This window comes from Felis catus, chromosome A3, assembly GCF_018350175.1.
Source record: "Felis catus isolate Fca126 chromosome A3, F.catus_Fca126_mat1.0, whole genome shotgun sequence".
NCBI classification, from domain to species: domain Eukaryota; kingdom Metazoa; phylum Chordata; class Mammalia; order Carnivora; family Felidae; genus Felis; species Felis catus.
The window spans coordinates 100,957,947-100,977,243 of NC_058370.1; the positions used below are offsets into that span (position 1 = coordinate 100,957,947).

At 36.8% G+C, this 19,297-nt stretch overlaps 1 protein-coding gene across 2 annotated transcripts in view; it reads right to left on the reverse strand.

Annotated features, from left to right (window-relative positions):
• Nucleotides 1-19,297, reverse strand: part of LOC101094500 (E3 ubiquitin-protein ligase RNF103) — a 110,135-nt gene that overhangs the window by 24,896 nt on the left and 65,942 nt on the right. For both annotated transcript variants that reach the window (XM_006930275.4, XM_003984233.6), the window contains one exon: nt 8,110-8,170. In XM_006930275.4, coding sequence (XP_006930337.1) covers nt 8,110-8,170 — 61 coding nt within the window. The remainder of the gene's footprint in view (nt 1-8,109; nt 8,171-19,297) is intronic.

Below are 19,297 nucleotides of genomic sequence, written 5' to 3' on the forward strand. Positions count from 1 at the left end.
CCAGGCACCCCCCTTATTTACCTTATCTGGTTGTTCTATTCACTTTTGAGAGTAGGTTATTAAAGTCTCCAACTATTATTGTAGAATTACTTCCCCTTTTAGTTTTGTCAATTTTTGCTTCATATATTTTGACAATCTTTTCAGGGGCATAGATGTGTATAATTAAGCGTTATATCCTCTTATTCTACTGAAACTGTTAATAACATATAATGTCCTTCTTTGACTCTTCTAATCTTTTTGATTTAAAGTTTGTTTTGTGTAAATATAGCAACCTCCACTCTCTTTTGGTTACCATTTCCATGGATTATCTTTTTTTGTCCTTTCACTTTCAACCTATTTGTACTTTTGGATCTAAAGTGATTAAGTCTCAGGGTCACCTAAGTGGCTCACTCAGTTGAGCATCTCTTGATTTTGGCTCAGGTCATGATTCCAGGTTCATGGGCTCCCGTCCCCTGTTGGGCTCCATATTGAGTGTGGAGCCTGCTTAAAATTCTGTCTCTCCCTCTGCCCCTCTCCCCTATTCGCACTCTCTCTCTAAAGTAAAAGAAAATAAAGTAAGTCTTTTGCAGACAGCATAGAGTAGAATCATTTTTTAAAAACTCCATTCTGCCAGGGTGCCTGGGTGGCTCAGTCAGTTAAGTGTCCGACTTCAGCTCAGGTCATGATCTCACAGCCCATGAGTTCAAGCCCCGCGTCTGGCTCTCTGCTGACAGCTCAGAACCTGGAGCCTGCTTTGGATTCTGAGTCTCCCTCTCTTTCTGTCCCTTCCCTCCTCTTGCTCTCTCTCTCAAAAATAAAAATAAATAAACATTAAAAAAAATACATTCTGCCAAGCTCTGTCTTTCAACTAAAGAATTTAATCCATTTACATTTAATTACTGATATGAAGGGGCCTACTTTTGCCATTTGTTGTATTTTTCTGTAGGCCTTACAGCTTTTTCTTTCATTTCCTACATTAATGTCTTCTTTTGTGTTTACTCATTTCTTTTTTCATAATGGAACTTTTCAAATCCCTTTTCATTGGCTTTTTGGTATAATGTATAGCTATTTTCTTTGTGATTACCATGGATATTACACTTAATATCCTAAAGTTATAACACTAACTTGAATTCATATGAGCTTAACTTCAATAGTACACAAAAACATTACTTGTATACAGCTCTGTCCCTACGCCCATTCAGTTACTGAAGTCACTGAAGTACTTTTTCTGTACTGTGAGTTCAAACACATATTTTTTTTAATGCTCAAGTCTCCTAAATCATGTAGAAAACAAAAACGGATATACAACCAAAGTTACAAAAATGCTAGCTTTTATAATTGTCCATGTATTTACCTTTAACAGAAATATCTATTTTTTGGGGCGCCTGGGTGGCTCAGTCGGTTGAGTGGCCGACTTCAGCTCAGGTCACAATCTCGCGGTCCGTGAGTTTGAGCCCCACGCCGGGCTCTGTGCTGACAGCTCGGAGCCTGGAGCCTGTTTCGGATTCTGTGTCTCCCTCTCTCTGACCCTCCCCCGTTCATGCTCTGTCTCTCTCTGTCTCAAAAATAAATAAACGTTAAAAAAAAATTTAAAAAAAAAAAGAAATATCTATTTTTTCACATGGCTTCAAGTTACTGTCCTATTTTAATTTCAACCGAAAGGATACCCTATAGCACTTACTGCTAGGCTGGTCTAGTGGTTAACAAATTCCCTCAGTTTTTGTTTATCTACAAATATCTTGATTTCTCCCTCATTTTGCTGGATATAGGATTCTTGGCTGATAGTTCTTTCAGCATTTGAATATATCGACCCACTGCCTTCTGGGCCTCAACACTTCTGGTGAGAAATCTGCTGAAAATCTCACTGAGGATCCCTTCTATATGGTGAGTCATTTCTCCCTACTTTAAACACTATCTTTCTAAAATTTGATTATAATGTGCTTTGGCATGAGTCTGTTTGAATATACATCATTTGGGGTATGTGGCACTTATTGGATTATAATCATGTCTTTCATAAAATTGGGGAAGTTTTTGTCAATATTTCTTTAAATCATCTCCCTGCCCCTTTTCTCTACTTTGCTTCTGGGATTCCCACAGGGTGTATGCTGGCCTACTTCATGGTGTCCTACAGATCCCTTGGGCTCAGTTTACTTCAATTTTTTTCCCTTCTTCTCAGACTTGATAATTCCAACTATACTATTTTCAAGTTCACTGATTCTTCTGCCTGCTCATATCTGCTTTCAAATAACGCTGGCAAATTTTTCATTTCAGTTATTGTACTTTTCAGCAGAATTTCTTGTTTTTCATGCTTTCTCTTTACTGATGTTTCCATTTTGTTCATGAACATTTGTTCATGTTTCTGTCATTTTCTTGACCTTGTCCACATCTTACCTTAGCTCTCTGCACACCTTTAAAACAACTGTTTGAAAATATCTGTTGAGTAAATCAGTCATCTGGTCTTTCTCAGGGACATTTTTTGTTCATTTATTTTCTTTTGGATGGACCATATTTTCCTGTTTGTATATCTTGTGATTTTTTTGTTATTGTTGAAAATGAATCTTTGAATCTTATAACTCTGGTATTCAGACTCTCCCACTTCCCCAGGGTTTGCTGTTTTTTATTGATGTAGGGTATTTCTGTGCTGGGCACCAACCTGCTGCACTGTAAAGTTAAAGTCTTCTCAGATCTTTTCAGAGCTGCATTTTCCCCTCAGTGTGCGTGATGACCTTTTATATTCCCTCATATATGTGGTTGTTTTTGGATGTCTTAGCTGTTGATATTAGGAATATAAAATAGTGGAGTGCTCTGGAAAGCACTATGGTGTTTCCTCAAAAATTAAATATAGAATTACCATTTGATCCAGCAATTCCACTATAGGGTATATACATACCAAAAAAAAAAAAAAGATATCAGGGCTTTGATGAGATATTTGTACACTCATGTTCATAACAGCATGATTCACAATAGCCCAAAGATGGAAACAACCCAAATGTCTATCACAAGATGAATATAATGAAGTACTACTCAGTCTTAAAAAGGAAGTTAAATCGGTAGGGTTAGGAAAAGAAAAAAAAAAAAGGAAGCTAATTCTGATTCATGCTATATAACATGGATGAATGCTGAAAACATTATTATGATAAGTAAAATAAGTCAGGCACAAAGGGACAGATATTGTTTGATTCCACTTATATGAGGTACCTAGAATAGTCAAATTATACATAGAAACAGAAAGTAGAACAATGGTTACTAGGGAATTTGGTATCCATTGTGGGGGGAAAGAAAGTTATTGTTTAATGTGTACAGAGTTTCAGTATGGGATAAAGGAAACGTTTTGAAAATGGATAGTGGTAATGGTTACACAGCAGTGTGAAAGTACTTAATGTCACTGAACTGTATACTTAAAACTAGTTTTGTATTAGGTATACTTGACTTTATAAGAAATAAATCAATAAAACATCAACAGGAAAAGTATGATCCATTCATAAATAAGTATTTTTGTACAAATACAAGTACAGATCTAAGTTTCAGATATATCTGAAAGGATGATCACCAAAATATTTGTGGTATTATGTGTGGGTGGTAGAATTTCAGGGTGGTTTTAACTTTCCTATTTATACTTTTCTGCATCGATATGTATATTATTACTTTTATACTCATGGGGAGAGATATAGAAACCAAACTATTTTCATTTGAGAAGGGGGCAATGTATATGGTCTAAATTCATTCTAGTATTGTCTATGATGAGTACTCTAAGTGTATTACACATCTAACTGAAAGCTAAAACTCTGGACTACATGAGTTCTCCATAAGAAGATGAAAATTACTTGTACTTATACTTTGCTTTATTGAGGTTACTATTGTTTTTCTCTTTAAACTTTTTTTTCAAGTAGATCATACACACAGAAAAGCATACATTACTGTAGAGATATACAAATTTTCACAAATTAAACACACCCATGTAACCACCATATCAAGAAACAAAGTATTACAAAAGTCTCTCTATGTCTGCCTTAATGCACCATGCCCCCCAAGGGTAACCAGTACTCTGAATTCAAGATCATAGGTTAATTGTGCAGATTCTAGGTTTTGCACTGGTATTTTTTACAAAATCTATTCACCTTGACTGCTAATATAAAACCAAATGAAAGACAAGTCTATGATAAATTTTTATAAGCAAGTAACATTTATTTTATTAATGTTTATTTTGAGGGGTGCGGGTGGAGAGAATCCCAAGCAGGCTCCTGGCTCAGTGCAGAGCCTGACTTGGGGCTTGATCTCCATCCCATGAACTCTGAGATCATGACCTGAGCCAAAATCAAGAGTTAAGCATAACAGACTGAGCCATTCAGGCACGAAAATTCAGTAATTTTTAAAAGAAATTTTAAAAAGAAAAAACTTATATTTACTTACATATTTAATATTTCCAGCATGCTTCATGCCTCTGGGTAGATCCCAGTTTGTATCTGGTATAACTTTCCTTCAGCTCACAACTTCCTTTAACATTGCTTGTACTGTAGATTTCCTGGCAGCAAATTCTCTTGGCTTTTGTATACAAATAGCTTTGCTTCACCTCCACTTCAGAATGCTATTTTCACTGGATATAGAATTCTAGGATAATGTTGAGTTCTTTTCTTTCTTTTAGCACATTAAAGATGTTTTGGTTTGAGGTGCCTGGGTACCTCAGTTGGTTGAGCATCTGACTCCTGACTTCATTTCAGTTCAGGTCACGATCCCAGAGCCTGGGATTGAGCCCTGAGTTGGGCTCCAAACTCAGTGTGGGGCCTGCTTAAGAATCTCTCCCTCTCTCTGCCCCTCTCCCCTGCTCGTTCTCTGTCTCTAAAAATAATTAAAATAATTTAAGAAACAGGAAAAAAAGATGTTTTGGTTTGCATTGCTTCTGAAAGAAAATTTTAATCATCCTTATCATTTTGTTTTTTAATGTGATTCTTTTCCTCGGACTGTCTTCTCTCTTGATTGTTAACTTTCAGTAATTTGAATGACATGCTGTGGTATGTTTTTGTTTGTATTATCCTTGACACATGACACCACTTGATATTGTTCCACAGGTCACTGATGCTGTGTTCATACATATTTTCCTTTACTTTTCTTCCCTCTGTATTATAGTTTAGATAGTTTGTACTACTTTCACTGATCTTATTTTTTATACTGTCTTATGTGCTTCTTTAACTCATGCAGTGAAGTTTTCATTTTATTTCAATTTATTTCTAAATCCTAGAAGTTCCATTTTATTCTTTTCTGTATCTTCTATTTATCCCATTATATCCATGTTTTCCTTTAAATTCCTTAACATATTTATAATAGCTGTTTAAATGCTTGTCTGCTTTTTCAACCACCCCTTTTTTTCTGGGTCTATTTGTATCACCTGATTTTTTTTCCTGATTCTGAATCACACTTTACTGCTTCTTTCTAGTCATTTTTCATGGGATGTTGGACACTCTAAATGTTTCATTTTAAGTGTCTGAATTTTTTGGTCTTTCTTTAAAGAGCATTCACCTTTATTGGCATTTAAGCTGTCTGCAGATCAGCTTTCAAGAACTTTTTTTCTGGTTTACTTTTGAGAGAAAGAGAGAGTGAGAGAGAAAGCAAGCGCACACAGGAGCGGGGGAGGGCCCCAGAGAGAGGGAGACAGAGAATCCAAAACAGGCACTGCGCCATCAGCGCAAAACCTGACATAGGGGATGAACCCATGAACCAAGAGTTCATGAGATCACGCCCTGAGCCAAAATCGGATGCTCAACCAACTGAGCCACTCAGGTTTAGGCCCCAAGAGCTGTTTTTAAGCTTTGCTGGTGAGGGCTTATGGTTGCCTTTAATCTAGGCCTGCCTTAGCCTTAATATTAAGATGTGATCTTTCTGGGTTCTCTACTGAATGTCCAAGATGTTCAACAAAGTCTCTTTCCTGTGTCTTATCAGAACTCTACCATCTCTCAATTTTGTTAGCTCTAACAATTGTTTAGCTTGTAGTGTATTTGTTTTGTCCCCAGTAATTGTTCTTTGCCTAGCCTCTTGAAATCTCATTCTAAGTATGCAGAGCTTAGAATTCAGCCTACACTGTGTAGGCATTTAGAGCTTTCTCTGGGTACTGCCCCTCTCTCTGATATTTTGCCCCACAAATTCCAGTCACTATAGCCTCCCTGAACCCTGACCTCTGCCTCCTCAACCCCAAGACCACCATGCTCTGCTTAGAATTTCCTCCCATATGCTACAATCAGAAAGTTTCTCCAGGCTGAAAATCAGGACCATATTAAGACTCTCTTTGTGGGGCACCTGGGTGGCTCAGTCGGTTGAGCATCTGACTCTTGATTTCAACTCAAGTTATGATCTCATGGTTCGTGCGATTGAGCCCCATGTTGGACTCTATGCTGACAGCATGGAGCCTACTTAGGATTTTCTCTCTCCCTCTGCCTCTCCCCCCCGACCCAACTCTCTCTCAAAATAAATAAACAAACTTAAAAAAAAAAAAAAAAAGACTCTCTTTGTTTCCCTCTTCCTGGAAAAAAAAAAAAAAATCCTTTGCTGTCAGTTGTCCAAGGTTTGAAAACCGAAGTTTCACAGAATTTGTCCAGTTTTTTTCTTTATTTACGATGGAAGTGCAAATCTAAAATCATTACTCCATCATGCCTGGGAATAGAATTTCCTGTTCCAATTCCTTTCTTGAGGGAGTGATACTGGAATACACTGCTGGTATTTTCTCTAATTATGAAAGTGTTAAAAATCATAAAAGTTTTAAACATTACTATCTCTTTGCAAGTCACTTTAATTTTAAGTTGTACTTAAAACAACATTTAGAAATATATTTTCCTTGCGGGGCACCTGGGTGGCTTAGTAGGTTAAGTGTCTAACTTGGGCTCAGGTCACGATCTTGTGGTTCAGGAATTCAAGCCCCACACCAGGCTCTCTGCTGTCAGCACAGAGCCTGCTTCAGATCCTCTGTCCCCCTCTAACTCTCCCCTGCTGGTTCTCTCTCTCTTTCAAAATAAATAAGTACACTTAAAAAATATATTTAAAAAAAGAAAGAAATATATTTTCCTCGGGGTGCCCAAGCCTGGGTTGTTCGGTCAGTTGAGCATCCGACTCTTGATTTTGGCTCAGGTCAAACTCACAGTTTGTGAGTTCGAGCCCCACATCTGGCTCTCTGCTGTCAGCACAGAGCCTGCTTCAGATACTGTCTCCTGCTCTCTCTGCCCCTCCACTCCCACCCCGCCCCCTCAAAAATAAACAAACATTTAAAAAACTTTTTTTAATGTATTTTCCTCAATTTATAGCTATGCTAAGATAAACAAAAGAGTGATGAAAATGGAATTGCACTGCATTCCTTACCCAAAATTTAACATGAATTTCATAAGATCATTTCTTCATAGGTAAGATGAGGTTTCTTTACTTCCTTTTTACAATGGCTTAAAACACAACTGCTTCTTTTACAATTCTAGTGGCCAAAATTCTAAAATTAAAGTGTTGGAAGGACTATGTTCTTCTGGAAGCTTCAAGGAATAATCAATTTCCTTGCCTTCTCTAGCTTCTAGAGGACAACTGCATGGCTCATGACCTCCTTCTCCATCTTCAAAGGACATTACCTTAACATCTGGTTCCATGGCCACATCTCCTTTTTTCTCACTTTTTCTCAACATCATATTTCCTTCTTGTAAGGCTCCTTGTGATTACACTGGACCCACCCAGACACCCAGGATAATCTCTCCACCTGATGATCCCTAATTTGATCACATCTGCAAAGTCCCTTTTGTCACATAAGTGACATATTTACAGATTCTTGAGATTCGAAAGTGGACATCTTTGGAAGGTCATTATTCTATCCATCACAGTATGTGAGCACCAGCTTTATTTCCAACACTAACCTAATCTCTAGGAAGTCAGAGATAATGAACATAGCCCCTTGAATAGCTGAATTGAAGGCCAGAGGAAAGACTTAGCTCTTATAAAATGTATATGCTTTTCTTACAATGATTAGAAAGCAAAATGATTAGGACAGCTATAAACAATTCATATAAGAATAAACTATGTCTTACAATAGGTAGATGCAGTTTATTTTTATGAACTAATACAAAATACACCAAAAGGGTAAGGAATAGGAGACATAAAATTATAATTTACCTCGTATTTGCCTGTCAACAACTCTCATTTCCTTTCTTATCTTCAATGACCATTCATTGACCTGGGAAAAATTTTAGAAAAGGAATTAAAACAAAAGCCAAAACTCCTAATTCACCAAATTTTAAGGAATTTTGTGTTAACTCTACATTTATTCCAGACACAATCCAGACACAAAATCAGTAAATCCGTTTTCAAACAAAAGCTTTAGGGCCAAATTCTATTTTTCTTCCATGTTTTTATTCACAGTACATAGAAGTCACAAGCTATTTAAAGATTCTTATCTGAATGCAGGCAGTAAGAAGCACTTTACAGAAGACCTCAGAGAGAGTTCAACACCCTGCAGGTACATCAACATTTTTCAAGAGGTGCACAGGCATAAATAGATAGGTTTTAAGGGTATCAGAAGATTTTCAACATCTAAACGTAACTATTTCAAAACTTGCTCTGCCTGTGTCACCTTTTCCTTCCCCTTTTTAACAATGTTTTTTTTCATTTTACAAACAACAGAAATTCCTCTGACCTATGTCTCTTATTACCATGATATATTTCCCTCAGAGGCAAAAATCTCTAAAGCACTAAACATAGGGCCAGCTGGAAATACTAGTGTAGGTATTGAGGAAACACTAAACTACTCTGATGACTATCAAATTCTTAAGCAACTGAAGTGTTTTCTAATTCTTCAGTTGCAAAAAAAATACGAAGGAAAATCTGAGTTGTCAGCTGATGAACCATTAAAACTAAATTTACATTACATCACTTTACGCTCTTTGGCATATGATAATTTCAAAGAACTCGGGAACAATGAAATAATAAAACTTCCATTACCATCTATTTATATTAACAATGTTTCTCAACATTAGAGTCTAATGAAACATAAAATAGGGCTTTCTTCCGGTTGTGGCACCTTGTGATGAGGCTCTCTTGTCCATACCCCTAGCCAGTGCCGTCCACAGGCTCTCTGCAGTTGGCACAGGTCTTTGGAGGCAGGAGGATGGTCACAGGTGTGGCACACTGCAATTGGGGCACCAGCCTCATTAGGTGAATGGGCGATCCCTGGAGATGGTCCAACTAGGCATGCTGCAACACAAGCTACTGAAACCTGCCCTGCTTCTGGGCAAGGAGCAACTCGCTGGCATGCACCTCTGTGTCTGTATAGAGGGTGGTGGTCACATGGCACAGATTCACACATTCGGTCCACCTCCAAGCCATGGTGGCCTAGTACTAAAAATAGGTGATTAGGCTTCCAAGGAAAGACATCCTCATCTGGTGTGACTGGCCCCTACTGGTAGCTGACCTCCATCTCTGCCAATCCAAAACGTTTACCTGTGATCACTACCAGAAATCCAACCAATAAGCCCATGATAAGCATCAGGGTTCACCTTTATAATAAACAATGGCTGTGGGATTTTAAATTAAAAATAATAAATAAAATGGGAATAGAAATGATGCCGAACCTTGCAGTATTCATCCATGGGCACATGAACTAAATGGCATTAAAAAAATCTATACAATTAAAAGAAGATGTAGTTCCAATAAATTTCACTTTTTAATGATTTCATTAAAATCATTATTTAACAAAATATGTACAAAATTTATTTTGCAACAACTATAATAACTCCAACCAAGAAGAAGAAAGTAAACAGTAAAGGACTTAAAACCATATGGATATAAACTTTTTAAAATTTTAACAGGTTTATAGGCATTTTTTAGGTAACATTCACATTACAATTAGTCATTTCAAAATACACAATTCAGGGACACTTAGTGCTTTCACAATGTTTTGCAATCAACTCTCTCCAGTTTCAAAACTTTTTTAACATGTCAGAAGAATACACCATACCCTTTAAATGATCTCTCCCTATGTCCTCCTTCCCCATTCCCTGGCAACCACTAATTTGCTCTCTTTTGATCTGCTTATTTTTACTATTTCATATAAAAAGGATCACACAATATGTAGTCCTTTGTGCCTGGCTTCTTTCATTTAGTACAGTGTTTGGGGGTTTGAAGTATCAATACTTCAGTACTTTTCATGGCTGAGTAATATTCATCGTATGTATACACCACAACTTGTTCACTCATACATCCTTTGATGGATATCTGGGTTGTTTCTGTCTTTTAGTTACTGTGCTGCCATGAACATTCGTATACAAGTATTTATTAGAATTCCTATTTTCAGTTCTTTGGAATATAGATCTAGGAGTAGAATTGCTGCATCATATGGTGATTCTATGTTTATCGTTTTTAGAAACTCCCCAACTATTTTAGAAAGAAGCTTCACCATTTTACATTCACTCCAGCAATGTTCAAGGGTTATTTCTCCACGTCCTTACCAACACTTGTTACCCTCCATTTTTTTTTTATTACCGCCAATCTGTTGGACCTGCGGAAACAGTATCTCATTGTGGTTTCAATTTGCATTTCCTTAATGACCAGTGAAGTTAAATATCTTTTCATGTGCTTGTTGGCCATTGGCGTATCTTCTTTGGAGAAACACCTATTCATGTCTTCTTTCCATTTTTTTAAGTTTGGCTGTCTTGTTGTTGCTGGTTGTATGAGTTCTTTTACATTCTGACAGTAGAACCTTATCAGATATGTCATTTACAAATATATTCTCCCATCCTATAGCTTACCTTTTCACTTTCTTGATAATGTCCTTTGATGCATGAAAGCTTTTAATTTTGATGAATTTCAATTTGTCTATTTTTGCTTTTGGTGCTTGTGCTTCTGGTGTCATAGCTGAAAATCCATTGCCAGATATAAGGTCATGAAGATTTATCCCTATGTTTTTATCTAAGAATTTTATGGTTTTCTAAGAGCTTTAACTTAATTTCTGTATATGGAATGATGTATGAGTCCAGCTTCATTTCTCTACTTGTGAATATCCATTTGTCCCAGCACCATTTGTTGAAAAGACTACCCACTATTAAATGGTCTTAGCACCCTTGCAGAAAATCAACTGGCCATACATGTATGGGCCTATGTGTCTATCCTTATACCAATACCACCCTGTTTACATTACTATAGCTTCATAGTAACTTCTGAAATCAGAAACTGTGAATTCTCCAAATTTGTTTTTCTTTTTCAGTATTGTTTTGGCTATTCAGGGCCTGTTGTATTACATATGAAATTTGAGAATCAACTTTTCCTTTTGAAATTTTGATAGGTATTGTATTGAATCTGCAGATTGCTTTGGGTGGTACCGCCATCTTAACAGCATTAAGTCTTGCAATCCATGATTCTGAAATTTCTTCCAGCAATATTGCAATATTTTATAGTTTTCAGTGTATAAATATTTTGCTTCATTGGTTAAACTTATTCCTCAATATTTTGTTCTTTTAGATACCTTTGTAAACAAATGTTTTTCTGTATTTCCTTTTAAGAGTTTTCATTGAAGGTGTAAAAACTAATTATTTTATAACTGTCTTGAAACCTGAAAATTTGCTGAATTCACTTAATAAGTATCTTGTACATGAGGATTCTTTGGGAGTTTTCTATGTATGGAACCATGCCATCTGCAAATATAGTTTTATTTCTTCCTTTTCAATGTGGATAGCTTTTATTTATTTTTCTTGCCTAAGTACTCTAGCTAAAATTTCTAGTACAATATTGAACAGTAGTGGCAAAAGCAGGTATCTTTGTCTTGCTCCTAATCTTAGAAAAAAAGCTTTCAGTCTTTCACATTACTACATAGTTAGCTGTAGTTTTCCATAAATGCCCTTTATTTATCATGTTAAGAGAGCTCTCTTCTATTCCTAGTTTGCTGAGCATTTTTCTCATAAGAGGTATGTATGTATTTTGTTACAAGTATAATAGGATGACTGTTAAATTATTTCAAGCATAGAAGTATCACATTAGGAGAAATTCATGTGGTGAAAGTAGAATGGAAACAAATGGCAATTCTCTTTTGAAGAAGAAAGAGAATAATGAAAAAATGCCTGACTATAAATAAGAATGTGTGCATATATGTTTCAAATGAATACTGATGGGGATCAAATTGCCGTGATGCTTTTAAAAGAATGATGTAACAATTTTACGGTATTTCAATATGCCAAAAATTACATCCTGTGCAACTTTAAATTGTAACAAATATTAAATATTGATTTATAACTGTCCAAAAGGGTACACAAGTTGTCAAAATTATTTTAAGAGATATAGGAAGAAATTTGAAGACACTCTTATAATCTAACCAGAACTTCAGAACCAGCAGGAATGGAAACCCAAGACTCATACATTCATTCAAACATTTACTGAGTACCTGCTCAATGTGCTAGCGATATAGCAGGAGACAAGGACTCCACCTTATGAACTTACATTCTAATAAGGAAAAAGACAGTAAGCAAATAAACAAGTAAATACTCTGTCACAAAACGAGTGCTACAGAGAAAATGAAGCAAGGAAAATAGGATGAGAGCAGTGGGGTGGGGGGGGGAGGTTTGCTATTTTTTATAGGGTGATGAAGAGAGCTCAACTATTAAGGTGACTTTTGAGCAGAGACCTCAAAAAGTTTGTAAGGGAACCATGTGACTATCCACTATGGTGGACTGGGGAGGAGGGGAGGAGAAAGGGGCTGTACCATTTTACTCAACAAAAACAAAAACCACTAAAGGACCTAGGCAAAACAGTGTCCTTTTCTATAGACTAAGGGGACGGAGTACAAAAATAAATGTGGTTAAATAATGTTTGTCTGGGGGCGCCTGGGTGGCGCAGTCGGTTAAGCGTCCGACTTCAGCCAGGTCACAATCTCCCGGTCCGTGAGTTCGAGCCCCGCGGCAGGCTCTGGGCTGATGGCTCAGAGCCTGGAGCCTGTTTCCGATTCTGTGTCTCCCTCTCTCTCTGCCCCTCCCCCGTTCATGCTCTGTCTCTCTCTGTCCCAAAAATAAATAAACGTTGAAAAAAAATTTTTTTTTTAAATAATAATAATGTTTGTCTGAACTGGCAACACTGATGGGTAAAGCTATTTGATTCAAGTTGCGAGAAAAAAACATTTACGTCTATTATATTATAGCAATGAGTTTTATAAGGCAGCAAGTTATTCCTAATCTGGTGCTAAACATAAATTTTAGATTTTTATTTTCATGGGTCAAATATTGATTAGTTCCTATTATTTCTGCTTTCAACTGCTAATCCCTGAGGATAGCCAATCAAGTGGAAGCAATGCACCCATGAAGAGTACCAACTTGTAGCAGTTACTAAAATTCCAGGAACCACAACTACGATAGGTTTCACAATTCAAATTTAAGCCTTAAAATGAGGCAGAATGGGGGCGCCTGGGTGGCGCAGTCGGTTGGGTGTCCGACTTCAGCCAGGTCACGATCTCGCGATCCGTGAGTTCGAGCCCCGCGTCAGGCTCTGGGCTGATGGCTCAGAGCCTGGAGCCTGTTTCCGATTCTGTGTCTCCCTCTCTCTCTGCCCCTCCCCCGTTCATGCTCTGTCTCTCTCTGTCCCAAAAATAAATAAACGCTGAAAAAAAAAAAAAATGAGGCAGAATGAACCAGTGCAGTGATTTTTAAACTTATTTTTAGAGCAAAATCTTTCAAATAAATCTAACATATAACTTCACAAATACAAGAAGTATGCCAACACACACTTATCATATAGGATCACATTCAAAATTTGTACTACTATGAAGTAAGTAAATGAGAACAGCTTATCTGTATTGATGAAAGACAAAACTTTAAATTAGTTGTTACAGTGTTATAACAACCTTAGCATCCAATTTATTTCCAGGTTTTGCTTACATGTCCAGTATCGAGAAAAAAATTTTTTTAATGTTTACTTATTTTTGAGACACACACACACACACACACACACACACACACACACAGAGTGTGAGCGGGGGAGGGGCAGAGAGAGAGAGGAAGACAAAATCCGAGGCAGGCTCCAGGCTTTGAGCTGTCAGCACAGAGTCCAACATGGGACTTGAACCCATGAACCATGAGATCATGACCTGAGCCAAACTTGGGCACTTAAACCACTGAGGCACCCAGGTGTCCCAGAGAAAATTCTAATTCAAAAAGATAAGAAGCTATCAACTTATTACTACAGCTATTTACAGTTTATCTTTCAACTGAAGCTTATCCAATGCTTAAATAAATCCAGAAGCTTAAAATAAAAGTCATTAAAAACTGGTTGTTTCAAACTTTCTCATTATATAAATGTTTAACTGCTCATATTCCTTAAGGGGTGAGTTCTCAAATCTAATACAATACATGGCAATGGTGAAATATCTTTTGTAAAAATCCATTGTTACATTGTTTATAGTAGCAAAAGACTAGAAATAACTAAATGTATATCAAAAGAACACTAGTTAGTTCTATTAGTTAAAGAATTTCCACGAATGGATATTATGTTCTAACTAAACAGAAAAAGGCAATGCAATGAGGACTACCCATGCAATTAATTCTCAAAATATAAATGAAAACGGAAAAGTAAAGGACATTTATAGTATGACATTATATACGTTAGAGAGAGAAATAAGGGTAAAGAGAGGGAGAGGAGAAAGGAGAGAATGAAGGAACAGAGAAAGGGGAGAAGAGAGAGAGAAAAGGAGAGGATAGAAATATTTATATGTCCAAACATTACAGAATAGCAATGGGAGAATCCATAAGAAATTAAACTGCTGTTTCAAAGATGGAAACCGAACAATTTGCTGCCTTTTGAATTTTTTATTATGTACAAATATAACCTATTTCAAGAAATATTTTTTAAAAACAAAAGGTAAAAAAAAGAATTGTGAAAAACATCGAGTTCTGAATGGGAAGAATACTGTTAAAATGTCCATACTATCGAAAGCAATCTGCACATTCAGTGCAATCCCTATAGTAATACCAAACAGCATTTTTCACAGAACTAGAACAACTAATACTAAAATTTGTATGCAACCACAAAAGACCCTGAATAGCCAAAGCAAACTTGAGACAGAAGAAAGATGGAGGTATCGTGATCCCAGATTTCAAGACATACCACAAAGCTATAGTAACAAAACAGTTTGGAAACTGGTAGAAAAACAGACACATAGATCAGGAAAACAAAAGTGAGAGACCAAAAACAAACCCATACATGTATCATCAGTTAATCTATGACAAGGGAGACAAGAATAGACAATGGAGAAAAGACAGTCTCTTCAATAAATGGTGTTGGGGAAAACAGACAGCTACACGCCAAAGAATGAAGCCAGACCACTTCTTTACACCTTACACAAAAATAAACCCAAAATGGATTCAAGACCTAAATGTGAGACCTAAAGCCATAAAACTCCTAAAAGAAAATTTTAGGCAGTAAGCTGTTGAACATCAAATATCACAATACTTTTCTCAGGCAAGTGAAACAGAAGCAAAAATAAACAATTAGGACTACATGGAACTAAAAAGCTTTTGCACGATGAAGGAAACCATCAATAAGACAGAAAAGCAACAAACAGAGGTAGAAAATATTTGCAAAAGATATATCCAATAAGGGGTTAGTATGCAAAATATATAAGGAACTCCCATAACTCAACACCAGAAAATCAATCTGATTAACAGATGGGCAGATGACCTAAATATCTTCCAAAGAAGATACACAGACATCCAACAGACACATGAAAAGATGCTCAACATGACTAATCATTAGGGAAATGCAAATCAAAAACCACAGTAAGCTATCACCTCACACTAGTCAGACTGGCTAACATCAAAAAGACAAGAAATAAGTGTTGGTGAGGATGTGGAGAAAGGAAGTCCTCATGCATTCTGGTGGGAATGTAAATTGGTGCAACCCCTAGGGAAAACAGTATGGAGGTTCCTCAAAAAATTAAAAATTAAGCTACCATACGATCCAGTAATTCTACTTCCGGATATTTACACAAAGAAAACAAAAACCCTAATTCAGAAAGATATATACACCCCATGTTTATTGCAGCTCTCTTTACAACAGTGAAAACATGGAAGCAACCTAAGTGTCCATCTATAGATAAACGGATAAAGGTGAGGCACATATACACAAATGGACTGTTACTCAGCTGTAAAGAGGAATGAAATCTTGCCATTTGTGGCCACATGGATGGACCTAGAGCGTATTCTGCTAAATAAAATAAGCCAAAGAAAAGCAAACATCACAAGATTTCATTTCTATGCAGAATCTAAAAACTGAAACAAACAAAAAAAAGACAGAAACAGACTCATAGAGTACTGGTGGTTGCCAAACAGGAGAGGAATGGAAGAAGGATGGGCAAATTAGGTGAAGGGGATTAAGAGGTACATACTTCTGGTTATAAAATAAATCATGGAGATGAAAAGTTTGACATAGACAATTTAGTCAATAGTACTGTAATACATTTATCATGGATATTCATAATGTATATGATCACTGAATCTTTATGTTGTATACCTGAAATTAATTTAATATTCTATGTCAACTTTATTTCAATTAAAATTTTAAAATGTAAGACTATTTTATGAATTTTTTTAAAAACCCAGTTTATAAGTGCTTTAAATCATCTTTGGAAGAAGTATTTTGAAATCCTTTTTATTTTTTAATTTTAGAGACAGAGCACACAAGTGGGAGAGGGGTACAGAGGGAGAGAGAGAGAGTCTTTAAGCAGGCTCCACACTCAGTGCAGAGCCCAACACGGGGCTCCAATCCCACAACCCTGGGATCATAACCTGAAATCTAGAGTTGGATGCTCAAGTAACTGAGCCACACAGGCACCCCAGAAATACTTTTAAATTCTATCCCATAATATTAGGAACACTTATTGAGTATTTTTTTTAATTATTTTATTTTATTTTTTTAAAGATCTTATTTTTAAGTAATCTCTACACCCAATGTGGGACTCAAACTTACAACCCCAAGATCAAGAGTCTCATGCTCCATTGACTGAGCCAGTCGGCACCCCTTTTTAATTGTTTTAGATGCCACACTCCCTTCTCTGTTATACAATCACCCAAAACTTCAAAATAGTTACAAAAACCCAGATTTTGTTTCAGTTTCATAACTGACATTTAATCAGCATCTTCTAAAATAAATGAAAAATGTATGGCAAATGATTACTGAAAACTAAAGTCAATCTGTCTTCATTACAGGAAAAATAGTAACTAATGAATTACCTATACTTATTTCCAAACCAGAGTAAATTAAAGTCACAAGTTTTCTAACAGCAAAAATACATATTCATCTCTCAAAAAGGCTTCAATAAGTCATACATTCCACTGTAAGGACCAATATATGGCATATTTAGGGTAGTAACAGGAAAACAATATCATGAAAGAAAAATGTGCAGATGGATGCAAAATAGAGAAGGATATAATACACAATGGTTGAAAAAAATGTAAACAAAGGCACTTAAGAAATGGGTCTAATTTGGGGCGCCTGGGTGGCGCAGTCGGTTGGGCGTCCGACTTCGGCCAGGTCACGATCTCGCGGTCCATGGGTTCGAGCCCCGCGTCGGGCTCTGGGCTGATGGCTCGGAGCCTGGAGCCTGTTTCCGATTCTGTGTCTCCCTCTCTCTCTGCCCCTCCCCCGTTCATGCTCTGTCTCTCTCTGTCCGAAAAATAAATTAAAAAGTTGGAAAAAAAAAAAAAAAAAGAAATGGGTCTAATTTAATGGGGGCACTTTCCAAAAAGAATTTGAGACTTCCATCTCTGCTGAGATACTGAAAGCTGGGAAGACTCTCAATAAGACAGTAAGACAAAGCTGGATGAACTACAAAATAACTTTTCCTGAACTTGCCAAAAAATAGGTTACAAGGTAACGAAGTAATATGAAATATAAACAAACTCACTTCTAAGAAGAGAGGGAACACTGAACACTAAACCAGCTATGACACAGCATGGGATGGCAGGTACTTTACGAGCAATTAAGGAAAACCTGGTTAAAGTTTTTAATACATTGATGAAGTCCAAGAATGGGTTAGTGGAGAGCACAGAACCTCAGGAACCACAGGCACAATGGGCACTCACATCCACTTTCAGTCTCAATTAAATATGGTAGAAAAATGTTGAAACATATACAAAGAATGTCTTAACTGGCTCATCAAACACAGCTGAGGAAAGAATCAACAAACCTAAAGTCAATAAAAGTTACCCAAACTAAAAAACAGAATAAAATAAGACAAAGTATTCAGGAACTACGAGACATAACAAATGGTCTAACAGATGTATAATTGGTATTCCAGCAGGAAGTGAGAAGGAAAACAAAGTATTTAAGGACAGAATGGCTGAAATTTTTCCAAAAATAGTGAAAAGTATCAAACCACAGATCTAAGAAGCTTAGAGAATCCAAAGCCATGGAGACACCAAAAATAAACAAAATAACAGAATGTTACACTACACCACACACCTAAACACGTTATATTTAAAATTTTTGTTTATTTATTCTTGAGAGATAGAGAGAGACACAGCATGAGCAGGGGAGAGGGAGAGGGAGAGGGAGGGGGAGACACAGAATTGGAAGCAGGCTCCAGGCTCTAAGCTCTCAGCACAGAGCCTGACGCAGGGCTCAAACCCATGAACCACGGGATCATGACCTGAGCCGAAGCTGGACACGTGACCGATTGAGCCACCCAGGTGCCCCTACACACATTATATTTAAAATGCTGAAAATCATGGGGCTCCTGGGTGGCGCAGTCGGTTAAGCGTCCGACTTCAGCCAGGTCACGATCTCACGGTCCGTGAGTTCGAGCCCCGCGTCGGGCTCTGGGCTGATGGCTCAGAGCCTGGAGCCTGTTTCCGATTCTGTGTCTCCCTCTCTCTCTGCCCCTCCCCCATTCATGCTCTGTCTCTCTCTGTCGCAAAAATAAATAAACGTTGAAAAAAAAATTTAAAAAAAATAAAAAATAAAATGCTGAAAATCAGAGATAAATATCTTAAAACCAGCTATGGAGAAAAAATACACATTAATCATAATCACAAAGGACCAAAAATAACAATTACATCAGACTTCTCAAAAGAAATTATGCAAATCAGAAGACAATGGAGCGTCTTTAAAATGTTGAAAGAAAAAATTATCTCAATCCCAAATTCTATGAGTGAAAAGTAGCACTTAAAAGTGGAGAAAAATTTCAGATTCAGCTCTGACTGAATATATAAAGAGCTCAGAAGTCATCTTGTCCTATAACAAAAAAAAAGAGTGAAAAGAAAAGAAAAGAAAAGAAAAGAGAAGAGAAGAGAAGAGAAGAGAAGAGAAGAGAAGAGAAGAGAAGAGAAGAGAA